Here is a 16747-nt window from a genome sequence, read left to right on the forward strand (position 1 = left end):
TCTATTAACAATGGCGTGAAGCAAGGCTGCGTTCTTGTACCAACACTCTTTTCAATCTTCTTCAGCATGATGCTGAACCAAGCCATGAAAGACCTCAACAATGAAGACGCTGTTTACATCCGGTACCGCACGGATGGCAGTCTCTTCAATCTGAGGCGCCTGCAAGCTCACACCAAGACACAAGAGCAACTTGTCCGTGAACTACTCTTTGCAGACGATGCCGCTTTAGTTGCCCATTCAGAGCCAGCTCTTCAGCGCTTGACGTCCTGTTTTACGGAAACTGCCAAAATGTTTGGCCTGGAAGTCAGCCTGAAGAAAACTGAGGTCCTCCCATCAGCCAGCTCCCCACCATGACTACCAGCGCCCACACATCTCCATCGGGTACACAAAACTCAAAATGGTCAACCAGTTTACCTATCTCGGCTGCACCATTTCATCAGATGCAAGGATCGACAACGAGATAGACAACAGACTCAGCAAGCCAAATAGCGCCTTTGGAAGACTACACAAAAGAGTCTGGAAAAACAACCAACTGAAAAACTTCACAAAGATAAGTGTATACAGAGCCGTGTCATACCCACACTCTTGTTCGGATCCGAATCATGGGTCCTCTACCGGCATCACCTACGGCTCCTAGAACGCTTCCACTGTAAGGTAAAAACATCATGAGATGGGACCGGAGAAGGAGTCACCCAGTACTAAGGAGTAACAGAACGCAGATGTTACCTTGTACACTCAAGATAAGCTTGGCACTAACAAGAATGATGTGCAGCAGACTAACAGAGAAGGATAGCAACAGTTTATTCATTGGACAATGTCATGGTATGATAATTTACTAAGTACGTATCCTAAGGTATATAAAAAACACCACTTGCTGATAACGGCAGAATGCGGCTTCTCCAACTAACACTGTTAGTTGCAAGTGTTACAATCCGGCAATAAAGAACAAAGAACCTTGATTTCGACTCAGTCTGGTGTTTGACTCACTCATTCATGAACAAAGCAGACCTAACACCACCAGCGTTGTCTCCACTCCATACTCAACATTCATTGGAGCGACTTCATCCCTAACGTCGAAGTACTCGAGATGGCAGAGGCCGACAGCATCGAATCCACGCTGTTGAAGATCCAACTGCGCTGGGTAGGTCACGTCTCCAGAATGGAGGACCATTACCTTCCCAAGATCGTGTTATATGGCGGGCTCTCCACTGGCCATCGTGTCAGAGGTACACCAAAGAAGAGGTACAAGGACTGCCTAAAGAAATCTCTTGGTGCCTGCCACATTGACCACCGCCAGTGGGCTGATATCGCCTCAAACCGTGCATCTTGGTGCCTCACAGTTCCGCGGGCAGCAACCTCCTTTGAAGAAGACCGCAGAGCCCACCTCACTGACAAAAGACAAAGGAGGAAAAACCCAACACCCAATCCCTACCAACCAATTTTCCCTTGCAACCACTGCAACCGTGTCTGCCTGTCCCCCATCGGACTTGTCAGCCACAAACGAGCCTGCAGCTGACGTGGACATTTACCCCCTCCATAAACCTTCGTCTGCGAAGCCAAGCCAAAGAAAAAGATATATATAAATATATAGAGCTGCACAATTAAGATACCTATCAGATTTTTATCAAACAAGGGAAAAACCAGATTGGACCAGATTAGAGCTAGATAAAATAGAGAAGGTACCTGAACATATACTATAAGTGGGATGAAAAGCTGGTGCAACATAGGAATTCACCAGCACTGCACCATTTGCTCAACATTTGAAAGAAGATTCACGTAGAAAGGAATAAAACAAATTATCAACTACCAAAATTAATATTGATGCAAAATCAACTAATCCCTTTCACAATAGATAACCTTTCCTTTAGAGAATGGTAGAGAAAAGGGATCAAAAGAATAGAAAATTGTTTTTCAAGAAATAAATTATTATCTTTTGAACAAATGAAGGACAAATGTGGTATAACTCACGGTACAATGTTTGCACACCACCAACTGAAAACCTACTTGAAGGACAAATTGGGAAGCAGGCTGAGGTTACCATAAGGAAGTAATTTTGAATATGTGATTACAGACACAATGATAATTAAAAGATTTATAACAAACATGTACATCAGACTGCAAGAGAAAGAGAATGAGGAAACAAGCTGTAAACCCAAACAAAAATTGGAACAAGATCTAAACAAAGATAAAAAATGAAACATGGGAAAAGCTATGCTCCAGAACTATGAGAAATACAATAAACATGAGGTTACACATGATACAATATAATTGGTTACACAGGCTATACACCACGCCCCAAAAGTTAAATAAATGGGACCCAACAGTATCAGACAGATGTTTTCGCTGTAAGAAGGAAATGGGAACAACAATACATGCAATTTGGGCATGTGAGAAAGTGGAAAAGTTTTGGGACGATCTAAACCAGATATTAAATAAAATCACAAAAAGCAACATAGCAAAAAAATCCAGAGATCTTTCTTCTAATAATATAAGAAGTAAAGAATGTGGACTCGATTTGGATGGAGCACAAAAAAGATTTATTATGATAGCCTTAGCTGTAGCAAAAAATGTATTATGTCAACCTGGAAATTAGAAGATAGCCTGAGAATACAGCAATGGTACATAGAAATGAATAAATGTATTCCATTGGAAAAAATAACATATAATTTAAGAAATAACATCACAGTATTCGAACAAATTTGGGAACCATACATGGAACACAACAAAGAAGTCCTACCATGGACCTCCACCCCCTAAAATGACAGAATGAAAAGAAGACGAAATGAACTGATCCAGTGTGTAAAAGTAGATGACACAATTTTCTTGTTAATTTTCATTATGTGATGATATTGTTTAATGGGTTTAATGTATCATATATGTTTGAACGTTGAGTGGGTGGGGAGGGGGGGCGAAGGAGGGAGGGAAGGGAGAGGGGAAAGGGGAGAAAATGACACTGTGTATATTCAAGAGGGAAATGTTTGTGTGTATTTTGGTCAGTATGGTTCATAGTGTGAAAAATTTTTTTAAATTTTTAAAAAGGGCTTAGGTTCAAAATGTTGGTTATATATCTTTGCTTCATACAGATGCTGCATGGCCATCACTTGTGTGGTATTGCACTTAAAACAGCATCTGCATATTTTCCTGTTTAAGTCTGAAAAACAATGGTAGAAGAATTTCAGACCGATAACTCTGGACAACAAAGATGTTTGTTCCTGAACACCTTTGGGTATATTTTATGGATTTGGGGCTGCTGGTCATGAAAATCACCTTAAATTTTTCCTATCACGAAGATTATTTTTAAGACTGTGTTCAGCATGAAGTTGTCTATCATAACCCCCAATTGTTCTTCAGGAAGCAAACCTTTTGAAAACAAATTTGTGGTCCAGTGTAATGGAATAGTTCAGATAAATAATGGAGGTGGCCAAATGGATAATATTGATGACAACTTGGGGCCATTAGTGGGGTCGTACAGTCAAAGAGCTGAATTGAGGTTCAGACAGATGACAGCACTCAGCATCCTTACAGAAGGGCAAGAGGCCACCTCTCCTGTCTCATTTCCCATGCAACAAATATGTCCATTCATCTCTTCCCTTCCCACCATCCAGTGACCCAAACAATTATTGCAGGTTGTTGCGTGGGAAGGGTAAAGTTCAGTGGGTTCAAAGAGTAATGTGTTTGAACACCACAGTGCATCTTTATTAAAACACACATAAGGGGACCATAACAGGGATAACACACACTAGTCCTCTCAATCATGAAACACAGTACAGTCAATTCAAGTACAACCCGACGAAACAGCCCTCTCCAGTCCTTGGTGCAAAAACATGCAGACATACAACCAGACATAACACACGCACAGAAAAATAATATATATGCAAGACAAGTATTATATCTATAAAAATAAATAAACATTGCTTTGTACAAATGAGTGTAGCAGATGATTAGTGTGAGCAGTTCCTTTGGTCATTCAACAGTCTCACTGCCTGTGGGAGGAAGCTATTCCTCAGCCTGGTGGTGCTGGCTCTGATCCTCCTGTATCTCTTCCCTGACCAGAGCAGCTGAAAGATGGTGTGGGCAGGGTGGAAGGGGTCTTCAATGATTTTGCACGCCCTCTTCAGTCAAAAATCCTGGTAGATCATGTTGATCAGTGTGGGAGGCGGAGGTAGGGAGACTCCAGTGATTCTCTCTGCCACTCTTATGGTCCTGTGGATTGACCTCCAGCATATCTCTGCAACCATACCACACAGTGATGCAGCTGCCCAGTACGCTCTCAATAGAGCTCCTATAGAAGGTTGACAGTAGTGTTGCCTGCTCAGTCTTCTAAGAAAGTGCAGTCACTGTTGCACCTTCCTGACAAGTAAGGAGATGTTGAGTTTCCACGATTGGTCACTAGTTAAGTGAATTCCAAGGAATTTGGTGCTCTCCACTCTTTCTACTACAGAGTTACTAATGTGCAGTGGAGTGTGGACGTTCATGGTCCTCCTGAAGTCCACGAACATCTGCGTCGTCTTGTCCACGTTGTTATGGACCGCGCGTAATGAACAACAATAGAAAATGAACCAGACAGTGTTTAATTTTAAACCACTAATTTTATTTCTTACTCTTAAACTAGAGTCTTAACTCTTAAACTATCCTTAACACTAAATCCATCCCCAGCTAAGCATAGGTGTCGTGTGCATGTTTTATACCCAAACCATTACAGTCCAGGCCAAAATCTAGAGTCACTTCAAAGTTCAGTCTTTCAACTTCAGTGTTGAAGCGTAGGCCTTCTAAATTTAATGCCCAGAATTGATGTTGAACTGCTGGGAAGACTGGAGTTGTGGCTGCCACAGACACATGAATTCTCCTTGCGTTGCCTTTGAAGAAATGTCCAATCACACGAGATTTGGCCACAACATTCCTGGTCCTTTTGTGGGCAAGACTTGAACTGGGCAGCCTCCACGAAGCTTCCAAGACCCTGACACTGGTACCTTCACTGCTAGTCACACTTAAAATGAAGCAGTCTCTCTAAGTGTCATCCACTGTTTGTCACAATCAAAATGTACCACTTTGCTTCCCAAAAGATCCATCAAAAAGGCCCAGTTATTCACATTGCTCTGAATTCCACAAAAATGGTCACAAGAGCTGCTTCAAAAACCTGCTTTCTCTTCACCCTTCAAAATGGTTCTCCCTTTGCAAAATCACAATGTTTTTGTAAATGTATCGAATTCTGGAACAGATTGTGACAAACCAATATATTGGTTCTTTCAATGTATTGAATTATCACTGGGCTGTGACTTGTGTTGTGCTTGTGTTAAAATGTTAACTGGGACCATTTAGTCCCTCCTGTCTATGCTATCCCTTACAGTGATAATCCCATTTTACTAAAATGGGAGCTTGTAATAATGTCTTTTCTTTTTCAATCTTTTTATTATTATTATAATTTATAAACACATACAGTTCAAAGAGATATAAAAAATACATAGTAAGTAATGAATTAATACAGAGATATTAAACAATAATATTACAGAATAAAAATATATCATAAAAAAATTTTTTAGATCAGTTTAGGGTGTGAACTATCTCTAAAAAAAAGATATAATTAATAACAATATATGAAAAAAGAGAAAAAAAAACCCCAAAAAAGAAGAAAAAACAAATCTGAATTAAAAAAACTTAAAAAAAAACCTACAGATATAGCTAAACCACGCCGATCACTCCGATCTCATCTTACAGCCCAATTATCATACATAATCATAGAAAGAAAACAGAGCCAGATCAACTCACCACAAATGAAAATATTGAATAAGAGCTTGTAATAATGTCGAGGCTGAGGTTGTTACTCTTGCACCATTTCCCGAGATTTTCCACCTCTCCTCTGAAGTGCCATTCATCAATGTTGCTGATGAGGCCAACTACTGTCGTGCCATCAACAAACTTGATGACGATGCAGTCGTGGGTCAGTAGTGTTAACTGGAGCAGGTTGAGCACACAGTCCTGAGGGGCGCAAGTGTTCAGCATGAGTGCTCGATATTTTGCTACCAACCCGGACAGACTATGGTCTTTCCATTAGGAAGTCCAGGATCCAGTCACAGAGAGGGGTGCTGAGTCCCAGCGAGGACAGCTCCTCCACCAGCCTTTGGGGAATGACTGTACTGAACGCCCAGCTGAAGTCAACGAATAGCAGCCTGGCATATGGCCCAGGATGGAGTGAAATGTCAAGGCTCTCGCATCGTCTGTGGAACAAATTGAAATTAATCGAACGTCGCTGGGAGGTGTGCTTTGATGCGTTCCATCACTTGAAGCATTTCATAATGATGGAGGTCAGTGCCACAGGGCAGTAGTCAATGTGGCCCTCTTGGGTACCGGGGATGATGGTGGCTGTCTTGAATCCTGTGGCAACAATGGACTGCTCCTGTGAGGTGTTGAAGATGTCCGTGAAGACCTCACAATTGGTCGGTGCAGTCCTTCCGTACCCAACCAGATATGTTGTCTGGTTCTGCCGCCTTGTGGATTATGATAGACAACTTCAAACTAAACAAAGATAATTTCAGATTTGCTCTATCACATAAGAAGTAGGAGAAACATTAAATTAACTTTGATTTAATTTATCCTGTTTAATCCCGTAATGATGCTACCACATTGCATTAGTTCAACTGACCTGATAATATTCTGTTGCTGATATTTGTTTTACTCAGCATCTGATGCCTCTCATGTCAGTATCCATTAGTCAGTGGTGGACTCCAGTTACCACTTTTCCACGGTCATGATGTCCTTTTGAAATCTTTCATCATATTTCTCACTGACTGCACCAAGATCAGCAGGGAAGTACAAATGCGAATGCAGAAAATATATTTTCCATGACATGATGCGCTTCATATTTTCGTATGCTTGAAGCACGTTGTCAATCAGATGGATGCAGTTTGTTGCACTGTATTTGACAAGAAAATTCTCAAAAACATCTTTAAATGCCTTCTGTGCTATTTTCTCTGGCTTCACTCGCAGATCTTTGAATCACCCAGGCATGCTTGGATTGAGCAAAACAGCATGCTTTTTGGGCAATATGACAGGAAATTATAGAACTATTAGTGTCAAAACGGTGGGTAATATTAAAATTTTAAGATGATTTTCAGGTTCAGCAGCTCAAATCCATAAAATATACCTAAAGGTGTCCAGAAAGCAAAATCTTTGTTGTCCAGTGGAAAAGACAACATGGGGTGTTTAGAATCTTTCACAATAAATGATGCTGGCTGGATTCTAGAACGTCTTCAAGGTATCATAATCCCTGACACTCAAGTTGGCCTAGAATCTCAGCACCTTGCATTTTTTTGAATTGAGAATTTTGATTTGTGGTATGGAAGCAATTATGAAATGGACACAGCTTGGTGTATTGATAAGCCACAGCAAAGTTAACAAAAGATGAGGAACTTGTTGACTCAAAGAGGCCCAGATACAAACCTTAACAGCGCTGGTAGAGAAAATGAGCATAAAGGTTCAAGTCCAGCACAGTCTAAAACCAACATGATGTCGTTTAGTAGGTTAAACCAGGCAGAAATTACACAGTAAATGGCAAGGCAGAGGGACCTAGTTCATTGAAAGTGGTGATGCACTTAGACAGGGTGGTGAAGAAAGCATTTGGCATTCATCAGTTAAGGCATTTAGTACAAGACTCGGGATGTCATGTTATATTTATACTAGATGTTCATAAGACTGCATTTGGAGTATTGTGCGTAGTTCCAGCCTCCCAGCTATAGCAAGGATGACATGAAGCTGGAAGAGGTATGGATTCACAGGTATGTTACCAGGACTGGGGAGAATTGTGCTGCAAAAGACTGGTCCGGCAGAGCTCCTTTTCTCTGTGGTGCAGGAAGTTGAGGGGTAACCTTATAGGGGTACATAAAATAATGGAAAAGTAATGGAAAATAATGGACTGTCGTTTTCACAGGATAGGAAAAGTTATGATTATAGGGCATAGATAAAAGGGACTCAAAGGGTAAATTTTTCAGTAGGTAAATGGAACGAGCTGACAGAGAAAGTGGGAGAGGAGGGCAAAATGACAATATTTAAAAGGGGCAGCATGGTTAGCGTAGCAGTTAACTCAATGCCTTTACAGCACCAGCAATTGGAACTGGACCTGGGTTCAAATCCCGTGCTGTCTGTAAGGAGTTTGTATGTTCTCCTGAGTCTGCGTGGGTTTTCTCCAGGTGCTCCGAATTCCTCCTACTCTTCAAAACCTTACTGGGGTGTAGGTTAATGAGGTGTAAATTTGGCGGCACAAACTCATAGGGCCAAATTGGCCTGTTACAATGCTGTATGTCTAAATTTTAAAAAGACATTTAGACAGGTACATGGACAGGAAAGGTTTATAGGGCTATGGGCCAAACACAGACAAATGAGACGACCTCATATTGGCAACTTGTCCAACGTGGACAAGTTGAGCTAAAAGATCTGTTTCCAGGTTTTGTAATTCTATGACTATAACATAGATTCCAGGAAGTAATTTGGGCTATTACAGTACTGTATATCTAATTTAATTAATTTAACTGAGGCAGTGATGGACCAAGAACCTGTAAGAAATCCAAGTTCTGATGCAACAGTGATGTGGACTGCTCCAGATTTTTTTTAAAAAGACTGAAAAATTGATGGAAATTTTAAAAAGAATATGAACCTTGACTCTGATCATTCAGGTTAACTACCACATTTGTTACTCAGGGAACTTCAGATGGTGAATACATAATACATAAAGGAAGGGGACAGTGAAATTCACACCAAATAATTTAATTTATAAACCGAGCAATGGACAGCCAAACCCTTAAATAAATTAAACTATCAGCATTGAGTCTTTGCTTTGTGGTGACTTTTTAGCGCAGCAGAATTGAAAAAAATTGTTCTGGTAGATACAAAGCATCAAAAGAGAAAGTAGTGAATCAACTCATAGTGAAGGCTAAATGGATAAATGAGAAAAGTGGAACAATATTATTTAGAATTGGATAAACTAATACTAAGAATTGTCCATCTTTCTGCAGTTAGCTCTGAATGGCTAACAGCAATTCGTATTTTGTTGAAATGGCATTTTAAATTACACATATTAACAAAAATCAAGAACATTACATGTATCGACCCAATTAAAACAATGCTGAAGAAACACAACAGGTCAAACAGTGTACTTTCTATAGCAGAGACAGGTACAATATCCAAAGGTTCAGGCTTGAGGTATGATATATCAACCTACTGCCTTCACCAGAGATCCTCAATCTCTGACACAAGAGTAATTCAACACAAAAACAAGCCCTTCTTTGTGCCAATTTACTGAGCCCTTCTCCAGCACTTGGTCTGTAAGCCATTTTTGCCTTGACCAAGGAAGTGCTCATGCATATCCTCCTTCAATATGTAAAACATGAAAGTCTGAAGTAAAAATACACTTTAACCATGATAAATACTTCAACCATTATTCTGCAGACTTACATGTTTTAAGAGTGTCCTTTATTTAGCAAAGATAAAGATACATAACCTATGTTTTGGGCTTGAGCCCTTCAAGGTATGAAAAAATATTGGCAGGCATTCGAACAAAAAAGGTAAGGGGGGTGGCAATGTGGAGGGGGGGGGGGGGGCGGAGGGAAACAACATGGTCCCAAAGGAAGGAAGTAATAGGTGAAGAAGGGAGGGAGGGCACACCTGCAAGCAGGGGAAGGGATGGCTAGGTGAATCAAGGTGGAGACTTGAGGGAAGGAAGACAGGAGGAAGGGAAGGGAAAGGAGGGAGAAAGGAGAGCAAGTTAGCAGAAAGCATTGACTTTTCCGGTTTCTGCTAACCTGCTCTCTTTTCCCCCTCTTCTTTTCCACCCGTCAGTTCTCACCCCTTTCCCTCTCAATTCACCTGGCCATCCCTCCTCTCCTTGCTCACTGCTGTGCCCTCCCTCCCTCCCTCCCTCCTCCACCTATTACCTCCTGCCTTTGCAACCATGCCATCCCCTTACCCTTTTTATTCGGATGCCTACTGAAAATTCTCCATGCCCCAATGAAGGGCTCAAGCCCAAAATGTCACTTACGCATTTTTATCTTTGCTATATAAAGGGCACTGTTTGGTCTGCCGAGCGTCTCCAGCATTGTGTATTGACTTTTTCTTATAAGCCAGCCAGCTGGAGGGTGTCCAGACTGAAAATCAGGTGTTGTTCCTCCAATGGATGGGTGGTCTTAGTGGGGTAGTACATGAGCCCATGGACAGAGATGTGAGCATGGGAGTGGAACGCAGAACTGAAATGGTTGGCCACTGGTGCGGACAGAGCGAAGGTGCTCAGCCAACCGCTCACCCAGTCTCTCCGATGTAGAGGAGGCCACGAAGGGCACAGTAAATCAGTCCTGCGGATACACAAGTGTTGCTTCATTTGAAAGGCCTGTTTTGGGTCCTTTCAAGTGAAGGGAGGAGGTGAGGGGTTTCTGCCTCCACCAAGGCAGTGTGTTCCAGTTCTAAAGCATCTGCCCCAAATCCACTACAGTCCTTCCCCCTAAGCCCAGGTCCTCTGGTTTTCGACATATTTCTCCATGCACCCCCCCCTTTCCCCACTCTCAACTCTTGCCCCTCCACCTATCCCCCTCAACTCCCCCTCCCCTCCTCCCTCTCCCCTCCTCCCTTCCTTCCCCCCCTTCCCCCCCCTTCCCCCCCCTCCCTCCCCCCTCTCCCCCCCCCCTCCCCCCTCTCCCCCCCCTCCCCCCTCTCCCCCCCTCCCCTCCCCTCCCCTCCCCTCCCTCCCCTTCCCCCTCCCCTCCCCTCCCTCCCCTTCCCCCTCCTCTCCACTCTCCCTCCCCCCCAGTTTTGTGCGCATCTCACTGCTGTCTTCACGACGGCAAACCCTGCCCTTGCCAAGGCCGCACTCACCATCTCGCCTCCCCAGGCCCGCCCGTTGACGCGCGCCGCACTCCCGTCGCCGGGCAACGCCGGGCCCGCCCCCCCCCGTCCCCGTCCCCGTCCCCCGGCGCAGGCGTGCTGCCGACCATTGACGCAGCGCCCTTCGCTCGGTGAGCGACGGCCGTGCGGGGAGGTTGGTGGTTGGCGGCGGCAGCGGTTTGCGGCCTTTGTACGTGCGGCGGGGGAAGGGGAATGGTTCGGGCCGCGAGCTGGCAGCGTCCGAGGTCAGTGCTAGCGGTCAGGGAGAGGAGCAAGGGCTTGGGTCGTGGGGGTGGAGGGTGAAGAGGCCGCCCCCACCGCTGGCCCTGTACAAGCCCAGCCTGAGCTCCCGTGTTGGGCTGCAGCACCCGCTACGAATAATCGGGGCCACTTCCCATCCCCCTCGACCCCTTTCATGCACAGTGCAGACCCATGGGGCGAGGCGGCACCGTAGAGGGGCCGAAGGGCTCTGCTAGTTCCGCCCCTTCACTACGAAAATGTTCTACCTCTTGCTCTGACTCCTCGGCCAGGGTTTACACTCCTAATGATGGGAGTGGCAGTGCTGGGCTGAGAGGACAAGCAGGAGATTGGGAGGGAGTGGAAATGGTGTTTTATTCCAGTTACATTTAGAAGATTGAATTGGGTTTGAAATGGCTGGGGGTGGGGTGGTACATTGGGACGTTTAGATGGGCACATAGATGTAAGAAGAATGGAAAATTATGGGTTGAGAAGGGTTAAATCAGTGGTTTTCAAACCCTCCCTTCAAATGCGAGTGGGAAGTACTCCAGACCCAATTGTTACTGAAATATTTTGCTGGAGAAAAATCGTCATTGACCCATTTCCTTTGGTGTTACAAAACTGGTTTTCAAACCTTTTTTCTTGCAATCCCTTTCTAATCACAGAGCACTTATGGCATAGGGATTGCTTAAAGTGGAATGTGAGTTTAAGGGGGGGGGGGTGAAGTCTGAAAACCACTGGGTTAAATTGATGGAATAGATCAGCATAACATCTTGGGCTAAAGGGCCCATACTGTGCCGCACTGTTATCAGTGACTTGACAGTGATGTCTAGAAGGGAAGGAGAAAGGAGAGCAGGTTAGCAGAAAGCAGATATCTTTGACTTTTCCAGTTTCTGCTAACCTGCCCCCTTTTTCCTCTCTTCTCTTCCACCCCCCCCCCCCACCCCCAGTCAGCTCTCCACACCTTTCCCTCTCAATTCACCTAGCCATCCCTCCACCTCTTGCTCACTGCTGTGCCCTCCCAACCTCTCTCTCCACCTATTACCTCCTGCCTTTGCGACCATGCCTCCCCCTTACCCTTTTTATTCGGATGCCCGCTGACATTCACAAGTGAAAAACGTCACATACATTTTTATCTTTGGTACATAAAGGGCACTGTTTGGCCTGCCAAACAGCATTGTGTATTGACTTTTTATTTTAAGCCATCCGACTGGAGGGTGCCCAGATGGAAAATCAGGTGTTGTTCCTCTAATGGACGGGTGGTCTTAGTGGGGTGGTACATGAGCCCATGTATTTTCCAGTATTCCAGGAAAAGTCCTCTGATGTTGAAATAATGCTTTATTGTCATGTGTATGGAGATAGTGAGAAGCTTAATTTTGCATGTCATTCAGGCGTAACCAAATTGTTGCCACATTTTTGTGCTATCTGGTAAGAAAGTAACAAGATAAATCATAACAAGGTCAAACTGGGTTTCCAGCATTTTAACAGAACAGGCAACCGGATTAATTCACAGTGGCTTTCTGCCATTATTTGAGAAGATGGGATCTCATCAGTCCAAATTCTGGAATGGGATCCAAACCCATTCTTTTCTGATTAATTTGTACAATTTTTTTTAATATTGCCTGATCTTGAGCTTTTTTTGTTCCAGTATCATTCAAAGTTTGGATGAAAACATCTTTAGAACATGGCAAATCCACTAAGAAGTGAAGTAATAAAACTGTACAAAAATGTAAGTTTTCACCTTATCATCTGTAATAAACTTTTGCTTTGAATTTACAATGCATAGATACACAGATTTCCACAAGACCACCAAGTCATGTAGTTCTTCCTCAACGGACAGAACGAAGGTGATCAACAAAACAATCTCCCAGACTGAATCTCCAGGGTCATCTACAGTATCCAGAGCTCCCGTTGTGCCCTCTTCTACATTGGAAAGACTACATGCAGACTGGAAGATCGTTTAAATGCCTGTCTACAGTAGTAGTGGGGACCGCCCAGTGGCCAACCATTTCAATTCTATGCCCCATTCCCACACCGACTTGTCTCTCCATGTCCTTATGTGCTGCCAAACTGAAACCACCTACAAACTGGAGAAACAGCACCTAATATTCTGTCTGGGCACTCTCCAACTGGATGGCATATCTTTGATTTCTCTGGTTTCCATTAGTTTCTCTCTCCTTTCCTTCCCTCTCCATTCATTCCCTCTCCATTCAGAGAGCTACCCCTTCTCTCTGAAAACTACTTTTTTTCTCCACTGTCCTCCTACCCACATCCACTAACAACCTCTTGCCTTTGCTCCTGTCCCTTCTTCTCTCCTCTTAACCTTTTCATTCAAGTGCTCAGGCATGAAACATCAGTTATGCATATCTTTGCTTCCTGTGGGTGCGGCATAACCGGCTGAGATTCTCCGGCACTTTTTTTTAGGGCTATATGGGTCGACCAACATCGAGGGTCCGCACTGTAGTGTTTTATGAAACTTTACAGGCTGTATATATTGATGTGAATGTCTCACCTTCAGATTTACAAAAGTCATTCCTCCAAACGCAGTCAGCCAGAGAAACATAGTTTGTCTTTCATAGTTCTACAGGTTCCTCCAGATTGAATAATGGCAAATAACGCCACTGTTTAAGATAGATGGAAAAACAAGATCTACAGATTATTGATTCCAGTCTAACTAGAGTATGTGAAACAGGACAGTTTGAATATTTCATGGGGTTTACAATGTCATGGAAGGGAAATAATGTGTGACATACCTGAAGTTTTTTTTGAGGCTATTGGTAAACTGGTTTTAATAAGATTTTCAGATGCCTTTGATAAAGTCCCACATAAAGCAGTCATTAGCAAGGTTTCCATATGGCTTCACTGGATATTTTACATTCTTTTTCTCTCCCCCCCCCCCCCCCCCAACCATGAAATTGTTAGTACCTGTATAGACCACAGCCTCTGGCTGCTCATCCTCCCCATCAGAATGTCCTGTACCTGCTCTGAGACCTGCTTAGCCCTGACACTTCTGGAGTCTCGTCATAGCCATAGAAATGCTCTCATCTTATTGCTCACCTTCCCTATTGTACAGCGAAGCTAGCCATAGTTCCATTAATTTAGTCGATGCTATTGTATCCAAAATGGCATACATCCCCTAGAGAATCATTTGTGGAGAACTTGGGCAGTACCTCCTGCTTCTCACACCAATCACCTTTAACATATTCCATCTCCTGATTCTCCTTGGTTAGTCCAACTGCAGTCTGACAGGAGCTGGACACACTTCCTGCAAACAATTGTCTGGGACACTTGACAGTTTCCTTCTTCCACATTTCACTGACAGCCTTTAAGGTATTAAAATGTTATTGGTAGTTCTTCAGTTTGAAAAAGACACATTGTTGTGCAACTGTGGACACAAAGGTGACTTTTCAGTAAATGATCACACTGGAAAACATGTTTTTGCCAACAAGTAGAAACCCAAGCCAATTTTAGAGGTGAGTCATTTGAGAAATAGTCTGAAACTCACACTGGATTTGAATTGTACACAAGGTAATCTCGGATGCAAATTTTGTTGAAAAGAATTTTTAAATTTTTTTTTTTTAAATTGCATCTGCTGTGATAGTTGTCTGTTGTCCCAGAAAAGAATCGCTTCAGGCCAAATTTGTTTCCTACATTTGAGATTGCAATCCTTTGATTTCCCTATTCAAACTCCTGTCAAACAGTTCACATCCTCATCTCTTTGTAACCAGACTAAACCTTTCCCCATGTCATGAAAATAGAACGGTTTCAACACTAAATAGATCCCCCTCTTAATTTGGAACAGGGAATAAAAAGCAATAAATTGCAGGGAAGACAAAATTCTTTCATCTCAACACTCCTGGAGGAACCCACTTGCTTCCTCCAGCAGTGTTCAGCTTCAGATTGCAGCATCTGCAGTTTCAGGTGTGTCAACAGAATTCTTTAATGCTTGATTTGTTTAAATGCAGCAGAAGTTGACATTTTTAATTAACCCTCAATTAAAAGATCAATGTTTTGCCTTAAAGTTGCTTCACCTTGGCAAAGAATACCCAAAGGGAGCAGATTACTTCAAGGAGCATCTTAAGAAGGCTTTCATGAAAAACAGAGACGTCACAGATCCTGATCAAATCAAGGAATTAATAGCCCGGGGGGAGTTTGTGATCAAGGAACTGGAAGCTTTGTATTACCTTAGGAAGTACAGAGCAATGAAACAACGTTATGAAGAGAACAATGAATAATTAGAACTTGTAGGTTCCAGAATGAATCCTTGTAAATGCAATTCTAAGATCGACAGGTAGATTGCCTGCAATTCATAAACACACTCATTTGAATCCACTAATCACATGAATTTTGAAGCTGGGCTCTTAAACACAATATTCAGCGTATAGAAGAATTAAGAATCAGCAAGTTTTCAGTTGCAATGAAGAGGTTGGTTTTTGCGTGGAACCCAGTGACTCAGCACAATTCTTTAAGAATATGGAATTTAATTGCCAATGGATTAACCTACTTTGTTCTACTGATCCAATTTTAAAAGTACCATTATTAATCCATTACTGCATACCGTGCTGAAATAATGGCAAGAGACACCTGCTGCAATTTTTCAAAGCTAAAATTGTGTTTGTCAGAAAAGGCCAAGGTGTAAAATACCACTAATATTAATTTCATAAATTTGAGCAAATTGTATTTAATAGACAGCTGATAAAATGGTTTTGATTACACATTACTGATTGATGTATTTTTTTAATCAAAAGCAACTTAATGTTAAAAGTGCTGGGTCAGATTTCTGACTTATTGACAGAGTACATACACATCACATACAACCCTGAGATTCCTTTTTCCTGCAGGCACAGCAGAATTACCACTAATTGGTAGTGCAAAAAAACTAGTGCAAACAAATAAAACTAAACAACAAATGTAAACAAACTGCAATACAATGAATACAAGTTTTTGTTTTAACAGATTTGATACTCAAGAGTGGCCTTTTAGAACCTAATGGTACATGATTCATGTAACATCCTTGGAATGGAAAAAGCATACTCATCCTGTTGCTGAGATTTCCTTGGAATCAATTAATTCAATGTGTATGGGCCCTGATGAATCATTGGGTGATTTCAAATTGCAGCACCCAGGAATTCCCTCCTGGGACCTGGATGTAATTACTGGGTTGAGGATGCACCTTTCAAATTGTAGCCAGACCTACCTGATAAATTGCCAATCTGGCAATTTAAGGGGATCCCCTTAAATCCGTCAGTTGCCCCCCCCCACCCCATTGCCGCGAACCAGGGTGGGAAGGGGGGTGGTTGCTGCCAGGACATGCCACTCTGGTTCACAGCAAAGCTCAATGTGGTAGCATGGCCATCTTCCTTACCCATAATCTCCCACACCGCTGGGTAGTATACTTTTTTCAGGGGAATGCCCACAGGGGTGCCCAGCACTACCTGTCCCTTTTCCCTCTCCTTATTACCCATCTACTCTCCTCCTGCCTCCCAGGTGTAATAATGTCACTATAACTTATCAATCACCCCCTCTGCCTCCCAAATGTTCTGGACTTTATCCAACCCCAATTCCTCAACCTGGTTTTTCATTGACTGCCACGACCAACTCTCTCACTAATGCACATTCACTATCTCCTATTTCTATCAGACACCAC

At 42.9% G+C, this 16747-nt stretch overlaps 2 protein-coding genes across 7 annotated transcripts in view; one reads left to right on the top strand and one right to left on the bottom strand.

Moving 5' to 3' along the window:
- Positions 1-10915, bottom strand: part of dnai7 (dynein axonemal intermediate chain 7) — a 105352-nt gene extending 94437 nt beyond the window's left edge. Inside the window, exon 1 of one of the 3 annotated variants that reach the window (XM_069908450.1) lies at positions 10855-10915. In XM_069908450.1, coding sequence (XP_069764551.1) covers positions 10855-10857 — 3 coding nt within the window. In that variant the 5' untranslated portion in view covers positions 10858-10915. Of the gene's footprint in view, positions 1-10288; positions 10379-10854 lie in introns of those variants that run through there. The other 2 variants (XM_069908451.1, XM_069908449.1) reach the window with 2 other exon arrangements.
- Positions 10916-10955: 40 nt separating this feature from the next.
- LOC138748374 (electron transfer flavoprotein regulatory factor 1-like) lies at positions 10956-15815 on the top strand. Of its 4 annotated transcripts, none has more exons than XM_069908461.1 (3): positions 10956-11108; positions 12887-12947; positions 15123-15815. In XM_069908461.1, the coding sequence occupies exons 1-3, from the start codon at positions 11077-11079 to the stop codon at positions 15333-15335; spliced, it is 306 nt and encodes a 101-aa protein (XP_069764562.1). In that variant the 5' UTR covers positions 10956-11076; the 3' UTR covers positions 15336-15815. The 4 variants fall into 4 exon arrangements, with proteins under 4 accessions (XP_069764562.1, XP_069764564.1, XP_069764565.1 ...); XM_069908463.1 differs by lacking the exon at positions 12887-12947 and adding an exon at positions 12749-12829 and having other exon boundaries at positions 10956-11053; XM_069908464.1 differs by lacking the exon at positions 12887-12947 and adding an exon at positions 12749-12829 and having other exon boundaries at positions 10959-11017.
- The last annotated feature ends 932 nt before the right edge of the window (positions 15816-16747 follow it).

This window comes from Narcine bancroftii, chromosome 13 (genome assembly GCF_036971445.1).
Source record: "Narcine bancroftii isolate sNarBan1 chromosome 13, sNarBan1.hap1, whole genome shotgun sequence".
Lineage (NCBI taxonomy): Eukaryota > Metazoa > Chordata > Chondrichthyes > Torpediniformes > Narcinidae > Narcine > Narcine bancroftii.

Bases quoted from the DNA above. Each gene is read 5' to 3' on its own strand.
- LOC138748374 (XM_069908461.1), top strand. From the start codon at position 11,077: ATGGTTCGGGCCGCGAGCTGGCAGCGTCCGAG. The intron at 11,109-12,886 runs GTCAGTGCTAGC...TACAATGCATAG, and splicing joins GCGAGCTGGCAGCGTCCGAG to ATACACAGATTTCCACAAGA. The intron at 12,948-15,122 runs GTGATCAACAAA...TTTGCCTTAAAG, and splicing joins CCTCAACGGACAGAACGAAG to TTGCTTCACCTTGGCAAAGA.